This window comes from Chelonia mydas, chromosome 1 (genome assembly GCF_015237465.2).
Source record: "Chelonia mydas isolate rCheMyd1 chromosome 1, rCheMyd1.pri.v2, whole genome shotgun sequence".
Taxonomy (NCBI): Eukaryota; Metazoa; Chordata; order Testudines; family Cheloniidae; genus Chelonia; species Chelonia mydas.
Genome location: NC_057849.1, coordinates 251,085,052 through 251,107,121, shown reverse-complemented (window position 1 = coordinate 251,107,121; position 22,070 = coordinate 251,085,052). Strand labels below are relative to the sequence as shown.

Sequence of the window (22,070 nt, the reverse complement as noted above, 5' to 3'; positions counted from 1 at the left end):
CCGGCCCCGCCGCGGCAGGGGCGTGACACGGAGCGGTGACGCTGTTGCCGGGTCGCTCCCTCGGCTTGGCGATCGTCCGTTGGCGCTAGGACCCCGCGGAGGCGACAGCGGGACCGGCCGCCTGAGGGGGACACATCACCCCGAAGCCTTCGCGCCCACTCCGAGAGGCCGCGCGCTGCCACAGGTGACGGTTAGCGGCGCGCGGGACGTCGCGCTCCAAGCGGCTGTCGCTTCCTCGCCGCTTGCCCTGTGACTGCACTGGACTCCGCCGCTGACGGAAATCGTTAGGCCCCGCCCCTGCCTTCCTATTGGCTGCTACCGCCCCACCTGACCAGCCGCCCTCACGTTCCTAAAGTGTGTTTACTACCCTGAGCGGAGGGGAAAGGGGGGCGCGCGGGCCGAGGGGCTCGATGACAGAACCGACAGGAACTGTCGAGCTAAAGGCAAACAGCCGAGCCCGTTCCCGTGAACAAATCCGCCCGTCTGCCCAGCTCGGTAACCGAAGTGAGGAGGCTAGGGGGCGGCACCTTCAGGACTGCAAGCCCCCACCTTTTTCGTAGCGAGGGCGGAGAAGCCCGGATGAGCACGGGGCTGCGAGCAGGCTCCGGGCGCGCCAAGCGCGTGCCTTCAGTTGGCGGCAGAAACGTCTGTTTGTGCGCGTGCTCCCCTGCTAGGGCTGGGGGACATTCTAGTGAGGGGTGGAAGGGCGCGCCGCGCGCGTGCACGCTGGGGAGTGGGGGCGGTAAATGGGCTGTTATGTAGAGAATCCTGTGTACGTCAGAGGGACGCTCGGCAGGCGGGGTCACGGGCGCGCGTGGGCCCGGATCCCACCGCGCTGCCCACGTCGTTGCGGGGGGCGCGCCCGCAGGGACACGGGCTGGCGCTTACATAACTGAGCGGCACGAGGCACGCCGTGAACGCGACAGCGCCCTGCTTCCTGCGCGGCCCGCTGTTCCATGCATCTACCCCTGCCAGCGTCTACGTCATCCGGGCCGCGCGTGACCCCTTTCCTGCTTGCGCTGCTAGCCCGAGCGGTACAGGCAGGAGCCCAGCAGCCCTACACCCCGGCATTCAGGGTGGTGCTTATACCTAGCAGAGCTGTGCCCCGGACTGCTTCTTCCGGAGAGCCAGAGAGAGCGAGCAATCAGCGTCCTTCCTCTGCCCCTCCCGCCACCCCGTTACGAAAGCGGTGCTGGCACTAGGGGTACTGCCATTCTGCCCTGGCTTGAAGTGGTTGCCAGTATATACGGGGTTTATAGTTTGGCTAAATGGCTCTCAGCATCCCAACTATACACATTGTTCCAGCGCCCCTCCATTAACCCATTTTCTTTGGAGGCAGGGTGTGTGTGAGTTATACTAAGTACTATTGTGTATGGTACTATTTAAAAGGATTTTATTTTTCCTTAATCCCAAAGACTCCCCCACCCTCAGGGTGCATATTTCCCAATGCACTACACCCCACCTTGCCCATTGTCACTGGTCACTCAAATCCTGCTGGCTCTCCCTTGAGGCTGTCACTAGAATTGTGTGCCCCCCCCCCCCGTGGAACCCTTCCCCCCTCATTCCCCCCAGCCCAGTTCGCCCCTGCACAGGGGGGCAAGCGGAGATGCCAGCCCACCTGTTTCTCTGCACCACACAGCACTTTTTCAAAAAAGTTGGCAAGAGCAAATGGGACAAATGCTCACTTTTGCCAAAGAAGTCGGGATGGCTGGGACAGGCTTAAAAAAGGGACTGCCAGCCAAAGCAGAACATATGGTCACCCTATAAAACACCACCTTTTCTTTGCACGGTTTCAAGAATCAGAGGGGTAGCTGTGTTAGTCTGGATCTGTAAAAGCAGCAAAGAGTCCTGTGGCACCTTATAGACTAACAGACATATTGGAGCATAAGCTTTCTTGGGTGAATACCCACTTCGTCATATTCACCCATGAAAGCTTATGCTCCAATACGTCTATTAGTCTATAAGGTACCACAGGACTCTTTGCTGCTTTTGCACGGTTTGTAATCCACCCACTGCTACACTGGGCTAGCACATAACCCAGAAAGTGAAATAATTAGAAATAAAGGCAAAACTATGGGCATGGCTATGCTACAGCTGACTAGCTTCCCTCAGCCTAGCCAGATCTAGGTCAGCTTAACTACGGCACTCAGTGTGAATATTTCACACCTCTGAGCAACATAGCTATGTTAATCTAATTTATTAGCATAGACTAGACCTAATTCAGGTTCATTGCTCCTAGTGAATGATCTGCTGAAAGAAAAACCAAAAACCAAAAAAAACCCAGTAAAGATACTAAGAAGTTAATTTTATAATCAACTTTAATAAAAAAACTTGTGTTCCTTTAAATACACCTTTAATTACCAAGGAAAGATTTCCCCTAACCCATCTGAGACACTTCTCAAATTTGCCTTTATATATTTTTTATTTGTACTTTTGTAATTACTTTCCATACTTTAGTTGTTTCTTGTTCAAAAGAGCTTTCATGTTTAAGAGCAGTATAAGCTCAGACATTGTTACGAAGAGAGCAGGAACACATAAAGGAGACCTTAAGCAGAATGACAGGTTTCAGAGTAGCAGCCGTGTTAGTCTGTATTCGCAAAAAGAAAAGGAGTACTTGTGGCACCTTAGAGACTAACAAATTTATTTGAGCATAAGCTTTCGTGAGCTACAGCTCACTTCATCGGATGCATTCACCTTAAGCAGAATAAAATTCTAACCAAAGATGAGGAGAATTCATTAATTGAAATAGGTCATGTTTTAAAAAGTATCCTCTTCAAGCAGAGCTTTGTAAATTAGCATTTAAGGCAGTTGAATGTAGTGTCATGGTATTGACCCACTTGTCTCACGATAGGAAGTCCTTTTTTAATGTAACAGGTTAAAATGTTTCTCTTTTGTTTAAACTAGAGAGATACATGCATAACTAGTACAAGCCCCAGGTAATCCTGAGTCACAGCTAAGCATGTTCTTCAAAAGAACGATGAATGTATTTTTGTCTTTTTTTTTTTTTAAGTGTAGTTAAGATATGCAGACTTTGCGCAGCTGTTGGGAACTGCATGTGATACAATCTGGCTCAAGATTTTCAAACACAATGAAGAAGGGACATGATAATATACAAAATAATGGTAAATAAAGGTATACCAGGAATTTTTTGTTCACGATGTCTCATTGTACAAGAACAAGGGGACACTCAGTGAATCATAGAAATGTAGGGCTGAAAGGGACCTCGAGAGGTCATTCAGTCCAGCCATCCACACTGGGGCAGGACCAAGTATACCTAGACCATCCCTGGCTGTGTTTGTCTACCCTGTTCTTAAAAATCTCCAAGATGAGGATTCCACAGCCTCCCTTCACCTATTCCAGGGCTTAATTACCCTTAGACTTTTCTTACTATTAACCTAAATCTCCCTATCTGCAGTTTAATCAGATCATTTCTTGTCCTGTCTTCAGTGGACATGGAGAACATTGCTCACAGTCTTTCTTGTAACAGCCCTTAACATATTTGAAGACTTACCAGGTCCTGTCCTCAATCTTTTTCTCATGACTAAGCATGACTTTTTTTTTTTTTTTAAGAACTTTTGCTCCTAGGTCAGGTTTTCTAAACTTACCGTTTTTGTTTTTCTCCTCTAGACTGCGTATATTTTGTCCACATCTTTCTTGAAGTGTCTCACCAAAAACTGGACACAGTACTCCAGTAGAGACCTCATCAGTGAAGAGTAGAAAGGAACAATTAGCTCTCATGTCTTACATATGATGTTCCTGTTAATGCATCCCAGAAACTAGAAGATGGCAAATTGAAAACTGATAAAAGGAAGTATTTTCATACAATGCAGGTTAATCTGTAGAACAGTCAGAGACCAGGACATAGGCATTCATGCCTAGTGGTTGGAACAGAAGTCAGTCAGCCAGGAATAGAAACCCAGGTCAGAGCCAAAGTGAGAAATTGGAGCCAAGGCTCCTAGCTGGGTTACCTGGAGTAGAGAAGCAAAGGAAAGGCTGGGTACAAGCAAGAGCTATCGCAGCTGTGGGCAAATGCTTTGAGCAGGCACCAAACTGCTGGTGCTGGGCTAGAGAGTTATTCTGCCAACTCTGGCTACTCCACCTGATTAGTAGGAAATCAAGCAATCTGCTATAGCAGGGGTTGGCAACCTTTCAGAAGTGGTGGGCCGAGTCTTCATTTATTCACTCTAATTTAAGGTTTCACGTGCCAGTAATACATTTTAACGTTTTTAGAAGGTCTCTTTCTATAAGTCTGTAATATATAACTAAACTATTGTTGTATGTAAAGTAAATAGGGTTTTTAAAACATTTAAGAAGCTTCATTTAAAATTAAATTAAAATGCAGAGCCCCCCGGACCGGTGGACAGGACCCAGGCAGTGTGAGTGCCACTGAAAATCAGCTTGCATGCTGCCAGTGGCACTCTTTAGGTTGCCCAGTGACTGACTCTGCTGCAGGTCCTGATTCCGGATGGGAACTGAATACTAAATAGTATAATTGAGCCCAAGAGTTTAGCAGACTTAAAACAGTGATTAGACATTTACTAAAACATAATATACAGCAGTAAGTACCAAATAAAAAGCCATGAATTTTGGAAGAGATATAAACCCTCATGCTTCAGGACTAAAGGCAACCAATAATTATAGGTTGCGTAAGAGGAAATTTACCCTGCCTCTTACAGGTCTTTTAGCACCTTCCTCTGTAGCATCTGGTGTTGGCCATTGTCCATAACAAACTATTGAATTAGCTGGACCACTGGTCTGATTTAGTATAGCAATTCATGTGTTCCTCACACAGGTGCTGTTGGTGGAGTGCTGAAAACAGTTTCACATGGTAATTTTAACTTTTTCTGCTGCTTTTGCAGTTTTACATTAAAGGATGGACAACAACAGGAAGTGTGTGCTGATTACAAATAAAAATAATTACACAAGAGTATCCTGCCTCTATTCACCTGTTTCTCTCCCAATAAGGAATGAACCCAGATCAGAAGTCCCTATTTGACTACTGAGAAGCAGAACACTATTTAAAAAAAAAAAACAATTATTTGTTCTCCACTGAAGTAGATTTTTGTAAATAGAGTAATAGTGTACTGTAGAAAGGTGGACTCACTGTTGGCATGCCCCTTTGCAGCTGGGTGTGGCACAGCAGCTATCCTTTCTAGCAGCCTCTGTCTACAGTCACTTCAGTGGTCTCGTCTCATGACATAGCCCTCCAGTCAGGTCACATCACATTTAAGTCCATCCCTTCTGCAGTAACAGAAAGCCCAACAAACAGACGTTGGAACAAATAATCTCAAGACTGTGTCTCTCCAGCCCTCTGACTTGGGGCCCGCTGGTCATCACACTCTCCTCTCCTTCCTAGTGGGGAACCCATGCTCACCATCTACATTGTGTTCCAATCCAGATACCCTATGTCTGCTCTGTCAGACACTTCATCACTGCCTTCCTGGACTCTTTCCTACCATTAGCCTTTCTTCAGGCATTTTCCTTAGCCCCTTCCTGGGGCCTTTGTAACAAGCAGCATCTCCCAGGGCTTCTCCCCAGAGGTCTAGTTCCTACCCTTGTTTCAGGGTCAGCCACACAAGTTTGCACTAGTCCTGTGGATACGAGGTATCATCCCTCTCTGGACTTCCTCCTCACTCTCCAAGCCTTCCTGTTCCCCACAGGTCTTTCTACTCTCTACTTCCCTACTCCCCAGAAGGAGACCATTTTTCTCTCTCCCCATGCAGCCCTTCAAACTTCAGACCCAACCGCATTTTAAGATTTGCGATCACAGCCTCTTGGGATTTACTGCCTCAAGTTTCCTTTTAGCTCAGGAGGTCCTGCCTCTAGCCCTAGGCTTCACTAACTCTTGCTCAGTACCTTCTGATTCTAGAACAAGTGAGGCCTCCACAAGCATCTCATAGCCTTTAACCCAAAAGAGAAAGCTACCTTTCTCCTAGCTCTCTTCCCTAGCCTTCCCTCTATTAGCCTGTGCTCCTTCCTTTATGAAAACCAAGAGGCACTGGAACCACGGTCATAGCACCACTCAGGTTTGGCCCATCTATGGGGGGGTGGAGAGGCCAAAACTAAAGGGAGCTGTGTCCAGCTTTACCCACTTGAAATGTTGGGAGGTATGGGCTCCTGTTAAGTGTTTCATCACCTGTGTGGGGTACAGACACCTTACATTTTTCCATATTGTCCCTCTCCAACTCCTGAACTTTATGAAATATTATTGATATTTAAGGTGCAGCAGCAGCCAGAGGCCCCTGTCATGATTAGAGAGCTCTGTGGTGTTTGTTGCTATACAAGCTACCACTGATCCACACAGCTTAAAAAGAGTTTGTGGGGCAAGTTTCACTCCCATTGAAGTCTATGGAAGTTTTGCCATTGACTTCAATAGAAGCATGAATGGCCTTAAGGCTTTCAAATACTGTTTCCTTATAGGCTTAACATCAAGTTCTCAAAGAAGAGGAAAAGGATAAAAATGAGGAACAGAGGCCCCAAATCACCTCTCTTTTTCCTTTCTCTCTGCCCATAACATCCACAAAGCCTGAAGGACAAGGCAAGGAGCCCAAACTTTAAATAAGATAACACTGGTATTTCAAAGGGTAACAACAAGCTTAACAAAACAACTTTTTCTCATGATCTCATTCTTTTTGGTCACATGCTTAGGGCCTATGCAAATATTCCAACTCAGTTTAAAACTAGAGTCCATCCACATCGAATCTGGGCCTATATTCCTATATAAAATGTGATTTATTGGGGTCTCTTGACTATAGAGGCAAATTGGGATGGGAGTCTCTGTTCTCTTTGGGAGACTATGAGAGAGATATTGGCCTTAATAGGCTCTTGTGGTAGGTGAAGCAGAGTATGAACTGTGAGCTATATTTAGTGCTATGCTGGTTGGAGATATGCATGTAGAGGTTTTTATTTTTGGAACTTTACTTTTAAATAGCCTAAATTTCAAATGTTTGTTTGTTTAATAACCACATTCTAATATTTTGAAATAAAGGATATTGCTTTATTTAAAACCTTAATTCCATTTTCATGTCTGGGAATTTTATTAAATCCAGACATGCCTCAGTGCCCTAAATTGGAACATTTCTATTTAAAACTGAAACAAAAACAGTTGTATCAAATGGAAGAAATATGAACATAAGTGATTCTCAGTGAGAAAGATGCTGTAGTCTGTTTGCTTATCCTTACTCTAATTAAGGAAGAAGATATATAAGCATGAGTTATAGCATACTCACATCTAGTCTAGGATGCTGTGTCCCAGGTTACCACAAGCTTGGTACATTAAAGCACTGAGACTTAATTTATTAACAACTGTACCTAACAACTGTAAGCTTGACTGACTCAAAGTATTCTCCTCCTCCTTGCACTGATGGAAAACAGGACTAACTCCATCAAAACCAATGGATTTACATCAATATACAATGGTGAAAGTGAGAGAAGTCAGGCCCATCCCTGCACTGCCAGGTTATCCACATACTACTTGTCTAAATTCCCCCAAACCCATCCCAGCATGCACAAGGCCCAGTCAAACCTAGGGTGGATTCTCAGGGGATAACCTTTTTGGGTGTTCCGCAGTCTTGGTCAACAATCTGGTGCAGCTGTTGCCAGGATATTATATGGGGATAACCAGCAAAGCTGAAATTGTAGGAGCAGATTCAGCTCTGGTTTATCCTACAGAAGTAAAGATAGCTTCTCCCCTGAATTTGGCCCTTAGCCACCAACTGCTCCTAGGACAGCCCATAGTAAAACATCGGCTATTTTACGGTGATCTGTGCAATGCACTTCTGAGGAGTCTAAAGGTGCCTCACTATTGCCCTCCTCACTCAGACACACCCTAGTCCCCCTCCCCCAGCTATCCTTAAATTACCCGGGCACAGGCCACCGTGCTGGGGCCTGGGTTCATTGCATTCATTTCATGCAAACATCCCAGTGGCGATTTACAAGTTTCATTCTAATTTTTAAGGGCCAGATCCTGGGCGCCACTGGCGAAAGGCCCCACCTTGGCAGCTCAGCGGGGCGGGGGAGTTCCCAGCAGGGGACGCTGTGCTGCTCCTGCGGGGCCGGGGCCCGCAGCCTCCTCGCTCTTCCCTGCGGGCAACAGGGATGGGACAGGCCGCTTGAGCTCAGCCAGCGCCGTTCCCACCGGGTACAAAGGAAGTGGGGGGAAGGGTTCGCTCCCTTCCCACGGGTCGCCCCTCAGGAGAGCCGGCGTGAGAGGTGAGGAGCCGTCCCGGCCGAAGGGGACACAGGAGCCGAGGGGCTGAGCACGGGCGGCTGCTCCCGCAGCAGGGCGGCCCGCGCTGACTGAGGCAACCCCGCCACTGGAGAGCTCAGGCAGGGCTTGTTCCCCCCGGCGAGCACCACAGCGGGGCCCGGCCGCCTTCCCCTCCAGGCTCAGGATCCAGTGGGGTCCGCAAGACCCCCCATTGCCAACATGGAGCTGGGGCTGCCGCCCCCACCCATTCGGAGCGTGCGCAGGATCCTGGGTCGCAGCCTGTTCCTCACGCCTTTGCCCGCGCGGCGCCCAGCCCGGGAATGGCAGCGCGCGCGAGGGGGGGGGGCGGTCCAGTTATTAACCCATCCTCGGCTCTTCTAGGTCACCCCGCGCTGAATCCCTCTCTCGAGCTGCCGCTGAGAGTTGAGGCTAGAGAGAGCCCCCCGTTTCCTGGGTACAGTGCGGGGCGGAGGGAGGCTGTAAATGGCGTTTGTTTTCCTAATTAGGTGAAAAGAAAAGGAGGACTTGTGGCACCTTAGAGACTAACCAATTTATTTGAGCATAAGCTTTCGTGAGCTACAGCTCACTTCATCGGATGCATACTGTGGAAAGTGTAGTATGCATCCGATGAAGTGAGCTGTAGCTCACGAAAGCTTTTCCTCAAATAAATTGGTTAGTCTCTAAGGTGCCACAAGTACTCCTCTTCTTTTTGCGAATACAGACTAACCCGGCTGTTACTCTGAAACCTGTAATTAGGTGAAGACATTTGCGCATATTGAAGGGGAAATTTCAAAAAGCAAAGCGCAGGCGTCTGAGCTGAGTGTTAGCGACTATTCCATAATATTATTCCAGAACTTGGTTATTTTGAAGACAGTGTTTTCCTACAAAGCCTCTTGTAAATAATGATATTCTCATCTACAGACTTTGCAATATTATTTCAATATCCAGCCATAGCTTTTCGACACTTTTAGCAGGACACTATCAATTTTTAAGTTCAAATTAATGTCATGTATTACACATGCCCTGAGTACCCATACTAAGTATTGGGTGTTAAGAAATCACATTTTTCTACTTTTTAAAAATGTTTTTCTCTTTCTTGTTTCTATGTGACCCTCACTAAACAACAGAGAAACTGACTACACGCAAAGTAGTGTCCACAGAATAAAACTATCTAGTTTGTTTCACTTTAGTAATCTGGGGCATTTTTTATAGGTAAAACGTTGAAACAGAAGTGTAAATTTTAAGTTGGCTGGGTCCCTTTGACAGAACCTGTGATTTATGTGCCTGACCTCAGATAAACACGGATAGCATTTACTAGGCCAAATTTCACTCTTTATAATTTTGCTTAAGAAATCTATTAGATGTTAAAGTGTTCATGGGTAGTGTATTTATAAGTGAATATGGTGCTGAAGTCTATTCTAGTCTTTTAAGGCCTTTCTTTGACAATTTGTAAGTTGAAAATAAAAGTTGGGCTTGGCTATTTTACCAGTAAGTACTTCTATGGATCCCATTGCCAAAGTCTCCAAGCACTTTTAATAATACTTCATTTCTATGAGAGCTGTGGATTGAAGGTGCTAAAGTGCTTCACACAGTTTAACTAAGGCCCTGATCCTGCAAATACTTACAATACATGCTTAAGTTTACACACCAAGTAGCTCCATTGAATTCAGTAGGACTACTCACAGTACAAAAAGTTAAGCACTTGGATAAGACTTTGCAAGATCAGGGCCTTAGGCCTTAAACCCCATGAAATATTATTCCAGTTTTTCAAGATCGGTAAACTAAAGCACAGAAAGTTGAGTGACTTGTCAACAGTTACACAGCAAGGCTTTGACAGACCTAGAAACAGACCAAGATTGCTTGAGTCCCAGTTCTGTGCTTCAGCTTGCTAGACAAGGCTTCCTTAAATTATGAAACTCTTGTGATCACATCAAAAACCTTAGATTGTGACTTTAGCATGTTCACATAGTAGACATGGATTATGGGTAGAAATCTTATTCAGCTTCAAAAATTTGAAATAACATCAAAGAAGCATACTAGTAAAAATGTTTTACATCAGTGTCCTCTTATATGTAAGGTAAATGTGCATATAATTATTTAAGAATTAGAACTAAATTTCTGAAGTATTAAAGGCTTTTTAATCCGTCAGAAAAAAGGTATAACAAGCTAATAGTTAGAAGTTTAAGCTAGACAAATTCAGACAAGAACTAAGGGGCAGATTTTTAAGTGAGAACAATTAACCATTGGAATAATTTACCTAGGACTTGATGGATTCTCCATCATTTGAGGGCTTTAAAGAAATACTGGATATCTTTCTAAAAAGATATCAAAAGTTGGATGCAGAAATTACTGGGGAGGGTTCTTTGTCCTGTGGTAGGTGGGAGATTAGTCTACTAGAATATCATAATGGTCTCTTCTGTCCTTAAAGCAGTGGTCCCCAAACTTTTCACAGTTGTCCCCCTCCCCATCCTGTCCACATCCCTGCTCCTGGGAGCTGGGAGAGGGTCCGCAGCATGGGGGGGGGGGGTCGGGGGGGAGGTGTGGACAGGAGTAGTGTGGGGGCAGGCTTGGGGCCAGGAGTAGCACCAAGGCTGGGTCTGGGAGCCATGGTCAGGGGCCAAGGCTGGGGGTGGAGCAAGGCTAGCCTGCACTCCTTCCCCAGCCCCGTGAGAGCTGGCCCAGTACCTGCGGCACCCCCCTCAAACATTCCTCTGTGCCCCCCAATGGGGCTATGTCCCACAATTTGGGGACCACTTCCTTAAAGTCCATGAAAAATTGACGTTTTTCCTGCTCTCTTTTTGATCTTTATAATGGTATTTTTAGCTGAGGAGAAACTGCTATACAGTAAAACTGACAATACACAAAGTTTGCAAATGCACAAACTGAATTTGATCTTTTTTGCTGACTTTCAATTATAGTAATCAGTGGTGTGTTACTTATAGCACTAATTGGTACAAAATTTTCAAACAAATATGATTTTTCAAGTTTTTACTGTCCCCTTTAACTTCTAAAAAGTTTTGATAAAAAGTAGAAATTTAAGAAGTTTTAAAAATTATCTGATAGTGCCCTTTTGTATTTAAACACTGCTGTTCTTCCTGTCATCTCAGAATATGTGCAGCTGCATTAATGATAACCTAACTTCAGTTAGAGTGTGGGTGGAAACACTAAGTATCCAAAACCACATTCTGATTGACTGGTTGGGTCTGTCACATCTGTGCACCAAATCCAAAGGATGCACAGATAGGAGCTCATTTACACATAAATCCGTTTGCTCATTATATTCAACAGATGACAGTAGAAGTTGAGTACAGAAAAAGATAAAGCAGCTGTGGGGATGGGAGATGAAGAAAAGGAGTTGTTTGAAGGAGAAAGAGTGATAACAATAACTCCCTCCCCAAAATGCCAAGCTGCCAGTTCAGCCACTTCTAACCTCCCCGTCTAGTCAGAAGAAAGCTGTCCAATAGTCCAAATTATCATTTTTTATAAAAAGTGAGTTCAGTGGCTTTTAGGATATATACTGCCATTGAAAGAAACAATGTCTGGGAAAAATTAAACAAATATATTCAAAGTATTTGAGAAAGGCATTTAGCTTTTCCCTCTCATTTGGTCCTTTTAATTGGAACTTCAGTTAAAAAAAAGAAAGAAAAAAAGGCTAAATTGCATAGAATTCCATACTTTAAATGTGCAACTGGAGAGCTACACTCTAATAGCAATAAGGCACTCCCGAGTGCCCATGAGTTGGCTAATGATACATATTTTGCATGGTTGGGTGAATCCTGCCTTGTATCTTGCAGTACATCAGAGGCATTCACCAGTAGCCTATTAATGAACACCCTTTTGGGGACTATTGATATACTAACCATGTGGGAACAGTTAAACTTGTGTGGTATTTGGGGCAGAACACTCACATTCTGCCCCATGTTCCATATATGGCATTTTGGTGTTTTATTGTTCTATTGAAGCATCCTTTGGGATGTTAGCAGGAAATGCCAGCTTTCATTCCACTTCAGAATGAATATAAGTATGTGAAAATGTTCCTTTTAGGAGTAATTGTCTCTTATAGCAGCTCAGGTTTGAACATGAATATCTTTTGAACATACCATATAAGACAGAAATTAACATTTTTCTATTTTTTGTTTTTACATTCATTTTGTATATAGTGCAGCACTCCAGAATGTTGAAAGGAATCACTAATAGTGCAGCACATGTGTTTACACTTTCGTTGGCTAGATCTCAGCGCTGCGAACTAGTGGTGACTCTCTCATCCCTGCAGAATAAAGTAAAGGATGGAAGCTTTTTACAGCAATCTAGTTATACAACTGATATAAAATCGAAAGTGGAGAACAAAAGAACGGTGGAGAATCTCTACAGATTATCCGTTGATATTAAAAAAATTCGGAGACTAAAGGAGTGGGTCCTCTTTCAGGATGCAGCCTATGTTAAAGAAACTGCTCATACTTTACGAGAAATGGGAGCTGATAAGACTGCCATAGCAAATATTTTGGAACGTTGCCCAGAGGCAATCCTCCGTACCCCAGCAGAGATAAACTCTCAAAGAGATCTGTGGCAATCAGTATGCCAAAATGAAAAACAACTGGTCAAATTAATAGAACAGTTTCCAGAGTCTTTTTTTACTGTTGAACATCTTGAGAACCAGAAATCTAATGTTCAATTCTTTCAAGAGTTGGGACTGAAGAATAATATAATCACCAGGTTCTTCACAAGTGCCCCCGATATTTTTTACAAGCCTGTTGAGAAAAACAAACATATAGTAGAGACATTACAGAGAACGTATCTAAATTTAGGTGGTTCTAATGCCAATATGAAGATCTGGCTTCTGAAATTATTGAGTCAAAACCCATTTATTTTGTTAAATACCTCCACAGCAGTTCAAGAGAACTTGGAGTTTCTCCAGAAGAAAGATTTCACTGATTCTGAAGTTCTGCAACTGCTATCCAGGCTTAAAGGTTTTATTTTTAATCTTAGCCCTAACACTATGCAGAAGAGCATGTTTTTTTCCAAAGATGTTTTTAAGTGCAATGATCAAGAATTAAAAGAGCTAGTGTTGAAATGCCCCGCTCTCCTCTACAATTCTGTTCCAATTCTGGAAGAAAGACTCAAGGGACTGTTGAAGGAAGGAATTTCTGTAGATCAGATTAAAGAGACACCAGTGGTGCTGGAGCTGACAACCCAAATTGTGCAGTACAGAATTAAAAAGTTAGCTGCTTTAGGATACAATATAAAAAATGGAAATCTAGAAAATTTGAATGGAACAAAGAGAGATTTTGAAGCCACTTATTGTAGGATACAAGCAAAGAGAGAGAGACCAATGTTTAATCCTGTTGCTCCTTTAGATTAATTTGAATGTCTTTATTCAAAAAGGGAACTTTATCCTTTCTTAACCTTAGCCAATTTGTAGTCTGCTGCATGAAGTTGTGGCTTTAATTCATAGCTCACTAGTACTTTTAAAAATTGTATTACAAAAAGTGACCATAATAAAAGGTTAGCAATATCATGTAAATGATAATAAGGACTAGGTTTTTAGATTGTATCCCAACCACACAATTTTTAAAGAAGTTTCCCCTATCAAACTGGCAACCAACTTACCTAGGTCTTTAGCGGTTGGTGTTGCACTGGCCAGTCTATGATAATGCCGAGAGCGATTATACTAACCAACAAGAAAAGTTAGCAGCATGAATTTTCAATACTGTTCATCAGGCAGCAGGTAAGTAAAAGGCTTTCAAAAAGTCCTTTAGGTAACTGCCACTGCAACAAAGAGGCCACTGGAGGTTGAGCCCAAATTGAAGCTGGCAGTCTGATGGGGTGGAAGGAGATTACAAAACTAGAGTCTCCACTGAGAGGATGTGCAAGGACTATTTACCATATTTATGTACAATCATTACTATAAGAGGGCCCTGTAAGCATCTTAGTGTGGTCTCTCATGGGGTCTCATCTTCTCCTGAGTGACCTTCCTAGTTTTCTTTCAGTTAGTTCCTGGACCTTCACCTCCAATTAAGTCCATCAGCTCTTCACATTTTGGGTTTGCAGTCTCTTGGCTGTTTTCTTAGAGACAGCCTGATACTGTTCTTTTCTGCCTCCCTTTCCTTCTCTGTACTCTCCATTTTTTTCCCTTGTTTCCTCTATTTGTTGCAGCTGTGGATGCCTGCTTCCATGATTGGCAGCTGCCTGGGGTTCTGATCAAGCTGCTTGCTTATAAATAGGAAAAACCCTCCTCATCTATGCTCAGTCTGGGATTTGTACACCCCATTACAGGCCCTGATCTGGTTGGGGACTCTGGGTGCTCATATAATGCAAATAAATAACAAAATTATTCTAGAGGGTCTCTTTCGAGGTTATGAAACCTCAAGCTGGCTCCTCTTGCAGGAACTCTCTCTCTCTTTTTTTTTTTTTTTTTTGGCCTTGGCTTCTGTCTCTAATTCCCCCTTCTCTTCCTTGGACTAGAAAGAGAACAGGATCAGAAAGGGAATTAGCTGAGGTAAAGACTGTGCTTCCAGAAGGAAGGAGGCAAAGAAGTCTGAGTGGAAGAGTATGGTCTTGTGCCTTTTACAGTAGCTGTGGCTCAGGCACAAGTCTTTGCTTTTAAACTGGTGAACATTAAAAGTGGACAAGATATACAAACAGCCACTGCTGTTGTTTCCTAAGCATATGGAAAAACTGATATTAGATACCATGATGTGGTAACCATTGAGAAATGTTGACCTTTTAATAGCGGCTACTGTAGGTCGTCATTAGGCTTTCTGGGTGTGAAAGAAATGGTACATGACAAAAACAGTCATTAAATGTCCCCTGACAAATTAAAGTTGTCAGGGGTTTCTGCATAAGCTTTCATGAGCAAGTGGTCTGTATATATTCCTCCTTGGCAGGCAGGAGATAATGCATGAAAGAGCAGTGAGGTGAGCAACTGCTAATGGACATGTTCCATATTTAAAATATCTGGAAACTCAAACATTATATTCAAACAAGTGTGATCAAAAATATCAAACTGTAAATTGATTTGGTATCAAATTTCCATAAGAAAAACTTACTAAATTCTTGGGGCTCAACAATGAACCAAAATTGTTGACTACAATGGGAGTTTTTGTTGTGCATGAAATACAAGATCAGGTATGTTCTCTTTGAAGTAACCCTGCTGTACACGTGAACAGTTATTTTGCTTGTCATGAGTATACATTTCAGATACATGAATACAGTACAATTGACTGTAACACTTGCTACGTTCGCTATATAATTAAGGACATGTTGGCAATAAATCTGGTTTTTCTTTGTTTCCTCTTATTTTCTTAGAGGTTTACAACTGCTGAGGAAACTTGGTATTGGATTATTTACTAAGATAAATACTTTTTTCCTTGCAAACAACACGCTCAGCACATATACTCTTCCTTTTCTGATCTGTCAATGAGGTTTGAGGATGTTGGGAACTAATCAGTGTTATGATATAGTCCCTATCTTTCAGTACTCAAGGGACAGGGGGATTCATCCTCTATGCTAAGTAAACTGTAATTTTGTGATTGTTATGCATTTTCCCCCAGGTACAAAGAGACACTTCAGATATCCAAAAGGGTGGCTATAATTGGCAATATAATAGGTAACACTGAACCATTGCAGCACTAAATAGACAGACGGCCTGTTAGTTATACCTTTTGATGAAAATGGTGGCTCAGAGACAGAGGAAGAAGGGAATTTCCTGCTGGAAGTTAAATCAAGATGTAGCTGACTTCTTATTTATATACTGATGTAAGAGTGTTTTCCAGTTGCCTGGAGCGCATTACGCTCAGCCTGCTATACTGGGCTCATTTAATTCTTCAGAAACATAGTGCAGCTAACTTGAGAGAACTTTGAGGTAATTGAATATGACTGAAGTCTCTTGCTGTTGAAAAAGCATTTGATGGTGCCTCTGGGGATTGTACTTTCAAAAAAAATTTAAGAAATGTGGGTACATTAGTAACTTACTTGAGTTTCTGTCTTTCAGATTGAAGAGTGTACACAGCATTAGATTAACCAATCAGCATGAAACTGGTCTGTTACTTCAGCCAGTAAGGATCACCTCTAAAAAAAAATATTACTAATGTAATAATTCTCATTATCCTTCTTGAAACCTCATTTAATAGGCCCACCCACGTTACTCTATTGTGCTATTATGCTTTCACTTTCCCAAATATAAAAAGAATTTAAATTGGTTTCCATTTTTTATCTCTCCGCATTTGTCTTCATTTTTCAGACTGCAAGATCTGCAGGCAAGGACTGTCTGTGTTTTGAACAAGTGCCAAACATGCTGACAGTTATGTTTTGCTACACAGGATTAATTTAATAATTTTGTTAAATGGGCTATCCAAATTTACTCTCCAGTCCCATTCCAGTTTGTTTCTGTTTTCAGATCAAAGGTCTGTTTGGTCCTCAAATGAAACATTCCTTCACCCAGCCAGAAATTCAGATGATGTAAAAATGATCATGTAAGAAGTCACACAAGTTCATAAACATTTGAATATTTACTACACAGCTACATACTACTAAATGTGTAGTCCTAAAAACCACCTATGCCTGTTTTCTGCTAGAGTTGAGTTTTCAACTTTTCCAAAAGTTTCCCCACAAGAAATCCAGCTTCTGATATAGTGTAAAACTTCTATCCCTCCCTCCTTACTGAAGGTTGGTCCAATAAAAGATATTACATCAGCCACCTTGTCTCTAACACCCCTCCCTACAACATTTTCCTCTTTCTCCTGTTACAATTGAAAACACCACCTTATTCCCAGTCACACAGGCTCAGCCAGGTGGTCTTCTCAAATTCCTCCCAGTAGTCTGTACAAATCTTGCCCCTTTACTCTTTATTCTGTTTTGAGGATATGATCCTTCCCTCACAGTGCCAACAGCTAAAACCTTAACCATGATCTAATGAACTCCCATCTTAACTACTGCTCCTCTGACTTCCCCAACACATCATAAAACTGAGCCGCCACCAGGATGTGCACATCTGAATAGAGAACCACTTAATGATATTGTTGTAACCCTCATTCTTTCTTGTCCCCCTTCCCCTCAAATAACTTAAAATCAGAGTTTTCCATCTGTAAGATCTTTTCAGAACGAGGTACAGAGCTGTATAGAACTCTGCCCACAAAGCAACAAAGAGCTGTCCATGCTTTAGCTGCCATGGACATCTCTCTCGTGGAACTGAGAAAGTCTCAGTCTCACAGCTCAAGAATTTTCCACACATGGAGAGTCACAGAGACAAGCTTATTTCCTGACTGTAAACTGTTTGGGACAGAGACTTGGGATTAAGACATTGGATTGTGACTCTGGAGATCAGCGTTCAGTTTCCTGTGCCATTAGTATTCATTGGACCTTGGGGAAATTCATTTTCTATCTCTCTGCTTCAGTTCCCCTGTCTGTTAAAATAGGAATATGTTCTTCCACTATTTTTCTTGTCTGAACAGTAGGACAGTCCTTGGTGCATCCTATCTGTACATACAGCTGAAAGCACAATGGAGCTGCAGTCTTTGGGTGGGGTCTTTAAAGCACTCTTTTAATCAGTGACACTTTTGGGTGAAATAATGTAATATGGAGACCTCCCATCCCACCAAGTTATTCAACTCATAGGTAGAATCATCTCCCCTGTAGTTTTACCTTCCCCACATCTAGAAAGGAAGCTGTCAGAAGAAGTCAAACTGCAACAATTTAATGTTTCACAAGTTCCAAGCAGGACAGAATTAGAACAGTTTTGAAAAAAGGGTCAGAGTCATACATTAAGTGGAAAATAAAAATATGCAGACAGCATAAGACCAAGTTCTAAACTGAAACCCTATACTACTTTTAAGCATTTAGTTACAAGAATTCAGAATCACTGAATAATACATTTTGCTCATAACACATGCTACAAGATGGTGGTAGAGTTGTATAGATTATAGCAAGAAACTTCTCAGGCTACACTTAGTTTTCTGCAAGCTTCATAGTGTCTTATTTAAAAAAAAACAACATTTAAATGGCTTATCAAAAAGGGTAAGGAGTGTGTGTTTTAAATTTAACTCTAAAATCCCCAGAGTTTCCATAAAGATTATTAGTAAGGGTTTTGTTGAACAGTGAATGTAGTAATATTTGTGAACCTTTGTATTGTTGATTGTCATACAACTCTGTGTTAAGGGCTCTGAACTCTCAGATGATAAACTTACATTTACTACATGGTCCTCTTCAATCCCCAAAAATGGTATATGACAGATTAGCAATGCAAGATGCTTTACTCAAACAAGATGAGTAAATAATTCCTTTAGTTGGAATCGTAAAAAAAAATTACATACTTTAAGATTTCATTTCCACTTCTACAGAGTTGCTAGAAAACTGTCAGATAAATATATATTTAACAGTAATGATGTCTAATGAAGAAAGCTGCTTCAGATCACAGCTGAAGTACCAATGGTTCAGACATACTAGCTGACTAATTTATATTGAATAGTTTACCATACCAACATCAGTTAAACAGGAATAAAAATTTTAGACAAGTGATACCTTTTGACCTTTAATTTCTACAGACACATTTATATCTTCCTTGTACAACTATAGCCACTTAAAAGTAAACTCACATCTTTAGAAATTCTCTGCAGGGACGTACGTTTTTAGGAAATACTGCATACAGAATATTCACATAAAATTTTCGCCATCTTTTACAGGCTGCCAAAAGGTTATTCTTAGCTGCAGAGTCAGCAGATCTTGAATAACTGAGCCTGTGTCATGCATTTAGATCCTGCCCATGCACATCCTTGAAGATGTATGAGAATGCAGCCATTCAAAGGAGTATCAAGGCTGGATATCTGTCCCTATGCAATTCATTGAGATGACATTTCTCCTGCTTTAAACATAGTCAGTCTTGTTTATTTGTTTAAATAGTACAGTGCTGTGTTTTAAGTAAGAGTGTACTTGAGATACAAATGTAGTGACAAAAAATCTTTATATCTTGGTTATAGGAGATGGTGAATGGTTAAAGCAACAAACTAAACTGGTATGGCATGCAGTTAGACAGCGGCTTTTCTTTAATTAGATCACTCTTCAGTGGTTTCCAACTTCACAGCAAAGAAATTTCTCTCAAGATGACTACGCTGCCATCCATTACCATATGGATCATGAACCTTGGCTTAATTGAAACTAAGCCATTTCCTTCTATTGTTTTCTAGCTAAAGAGTCACAAGTAGTAAGCTTTCATTTGCAGGTGGCAGAGTGATACCTTTAAAACACACCTGAGATTTAGCAGTATTGTCTTTAGTAAAAGATGGCTAAGTTTCAGATATCAACACATCAAAAAAAAAAAAAAAAAAAAGTGTCTAAAGCTTGTTCTATGAACTGTGTTGAAATGATGGCCATTAGAGAAAAATCTTTACACAGCTTCACTAAATGAGAAATAGTTTTTCAACCATTAGGCATGAATCATTAAAATCAGTATACCGCAAACATAAAACTTAAAATGCCTTCTATCACAATCCATTTTAAGCATACTTTTTCCCCCCCCATCCCCACTTCTGAACATCTCCAGTTCTGTCTCTTGCCAGCCATCACTAACAGAATGCACTGACAGAGTTTATAATCTGTATAAAAATACAGTTTCAAAAAGCAAAAATATATGAAATTATCAGGCACATCAGAAGATGCCTTTACATAGTTCAAGGATTCCTTATCAAGAGGATGCAGAAACCACTAATAATGGTAGCTGGCACATCATACATCTAGTACTGCAAAGACTGCCAACTAATTTTTTGCTTTCACATCTTAGTCCCATACTGCAAAAGATTTACAGTAAATGAATATTCAAACATGTATTATCCCTTCATATACATGTACTTGGTTCTACAATTAGTAACATTTCATCAGATATAAAGCCTGAATCTAGGGTTTAAATGAACCTTCATACACTGTGCTGTCAGCTTCTTCTGTCCCTTCAGAGGAAAGCAAAAGTTTTCCCATAGCTCTTTAGAAGATAAGCGTTTAAGACATGTGGCTTTGTTGTAGTCCAAATCTTAGCAGATTCCAATGCCACTGACATAGTATTATGGAAATCAACTAGGTCTCAGTCCTTTAGTCAGACTTATCCTTTTTCTTCCCTGTTAAAGGCACTTTACTTGTGACAGCAGATCCTACAGCTGTAATGCCCCCAGCCACAGCAGAAACGCTTCCTTTAACCAGACTCACTCCCATGGAAGGCACTGCTGTAACAGCTGTTTTGGTCACTTCCAAACTTTTTCCTCCAATCCAGGCTACACCACCGATCGTGGCACCGACAGCTCCCTTTGTTACACTGAAGATTCCACCAGTCACACGAGAAAGCACGCCGGGCTGCTGCTGTGGATGATCTTTCAATGAACCTGAAGGACAAAGTGTAAACATTTGAGTCAGTAATGTTGCGATTAAGCATTTTAAAAGAACACAGTTTATTCATAAGTATTGCTCCTTTTAATGACATGACATATTGTAAGATGTGTATCTTACACGCACTCTTTTGGCTGCCTGCCTGGAAAGTGCCAGTGTTCCCAGGGTTGGTTCTTATTGAAAGGCGAGATAAATGGAGCAAAGCCTAAGGGTGCCTTGATGCCATTTTTTCACAACATGGATTAACGGACAGTGAGTCTTCCAAGTTTAGATCAAAGACCAAACTGAGGGTCCCCACAGAATCCTTTGGCTAATCCCCATCTCCTTCCCTTCCCAACTCCCTACCCCAAGTGTCAGTTCCACCTCTGCGCCTGAAGACCTCATTACCTACATATACACCTCTGCTGGGCTTTGGCTACTGAAAAATTCAATTTTTTGCAATAGGGCTGTCTCCCCAAGTGACAGAATTTCTATTCAGAACCAGAGCATGGTATCTACTGGGCCTAAGGGAAGCTGAACTAAGGTTATGTTGGGAAGTGGTTGCGGGGAGGATATCCCAGCTGGGGAAGGGGGAAGGGGGGGAGAGAAGGGAGTAAGCTGTTTTGTTTCTTTTTCCTCCCTAACTTTGTTTTGTTTTGTTTGGGTGGTGGAAGGAAGGAAGGGAGGAGGATGAGAAGAATAGAAGTTCAGGCCCGTTCTTTGCTCCACCCACCTCCTCCCTATCACCATGCACACACATCCAGTTTGCCTACACTGGGCCCTTATTCTACATTTGGGGGAATTCAATATCCCTAAAGACATTTTAAGAAAGTGCACAGGTGCCCTGAAGTACCCCATACCCCAGAAGGCACTAAGAACTGCAACTAAAGACTTCCAACAGAAAACCCACCAGTTAAAATACACAGGAAAAACTCAAACCAAAAGATCTTGCTATATGTCACCCTATGCCTCCCTCGTTTTTTCTTCCTGGCATTATGCTTAAAGTTTAATTATAAGCTTTGGGGAGCATTATTTTTTGTTAGCATTATCGAAGTGCCTAGAAGTCCCAGTTATGGACCAGGACCCCATTGTACTAGTCAGGGGTGCTGGAACAATTTTTATAGTGGGGGTGCTGAGGATGGAAACCGTGTATTTGGTGTTTGTTATTACTTCAAACCAGGGGGTGTGGCAGCACCCCCAGCACCACTAGTACAAGGCACTGTACAAACAAAGAACCATGTGTTTTATAAAGCTCCTTACATTTCTAAATGTTGCATAATAAGCCCATATTCTGTACTTATGGTACGACTAAATATTCTCAAACTAAGAGCAAGCTTTAGAGTTATAGGAAAACATCCTAAACTAGATTGCACTTCTGTAAGCTTAAAATTGGAAATCCATCCTCATTATCCTCCCACATTTAAGTATTCCAAGTTTCTCTCTTCATCTCGAAGCTTACATTTAGAAAGACACAGAGTAAACTTACAGTGGAAATGCTAACCCAACCTTAACTATAGAA

At 42.3% G+C, this 22,070-nt stretch overlaps 2 protein-coding genes across 6 annotated transcripts in view; one reads left to right on the top strand and one right to left on the bottom strand.

Moving 5' to 3' along the window:
- The first annotated feature begins 373 nt into the window (after positions 1-373).
- MTERF2 (mitochondrial transcription termination factor 2) lies at positions 374-18,385 on the top strand. 2 transcript variants are annotated; one of them, XM_027828431.3, is made up of 2 exons: positions 374-495; positions 12,370-18,385. In XM_027828431.3, exons 1-2 carry the CDS (start codon positions 411-413, stop codon positions 13,566-13,568), a joined length of 1,284 nt encoding a protein of 427 aa, XP_027684232.2. In that variant the 5' UTR covers positions 374-410; the 3' UTR covers positions 13,569-18,385. The 2 variants fall into 2 exon arrangements, with proteins under 2 accessions (XP_027684232.2, XP_043398258.1); XM_043542323.1 differs by lacking the exon at positions 374-495 and adding an exon at positions 7,153-8,211.
- The window catches only part of TMEM263 (transmembrane protein 263), a 33,892-nt gene continuing 29,706 nt past the window's right edge, over positions 17,885-22,070 (bottom strand). For all 4 annotated transcript variants that reach the window (XM_037880280.2, XM_037880272.2, XM_037880265.2 and 1 more), the window contains one exon: positions 17,885-20,568. In XM_037880280.2, coding sequence (XP_037736208.1) covers positions 20,282-20,568 — 287 coding nt within the window. In that variant the 3' untranslated portion in view covers positions 17,885-20,281. The remainder of the gene's footprint in view (positions 20,569-22,070) is intronic.

What these genes read in the sequence shown, in the direction of transcription:
- MTERF2 (XM_027828431.3), top strand. Translation starts at nt 411, where the DNA reads ATGACAGAACCGACAGGAACTGTCGAGCTAAAGGCAAACAGCCGAGCC. An exon ending in CCGCCCGTCTGCCCAGCTCG is followed by an intron (nt 496 to 12,369) that starts GTAACCGAAGTG and finishes TTTTGTATATAG; the next exon opens with TGCAGCACTCCAGAATGTTG.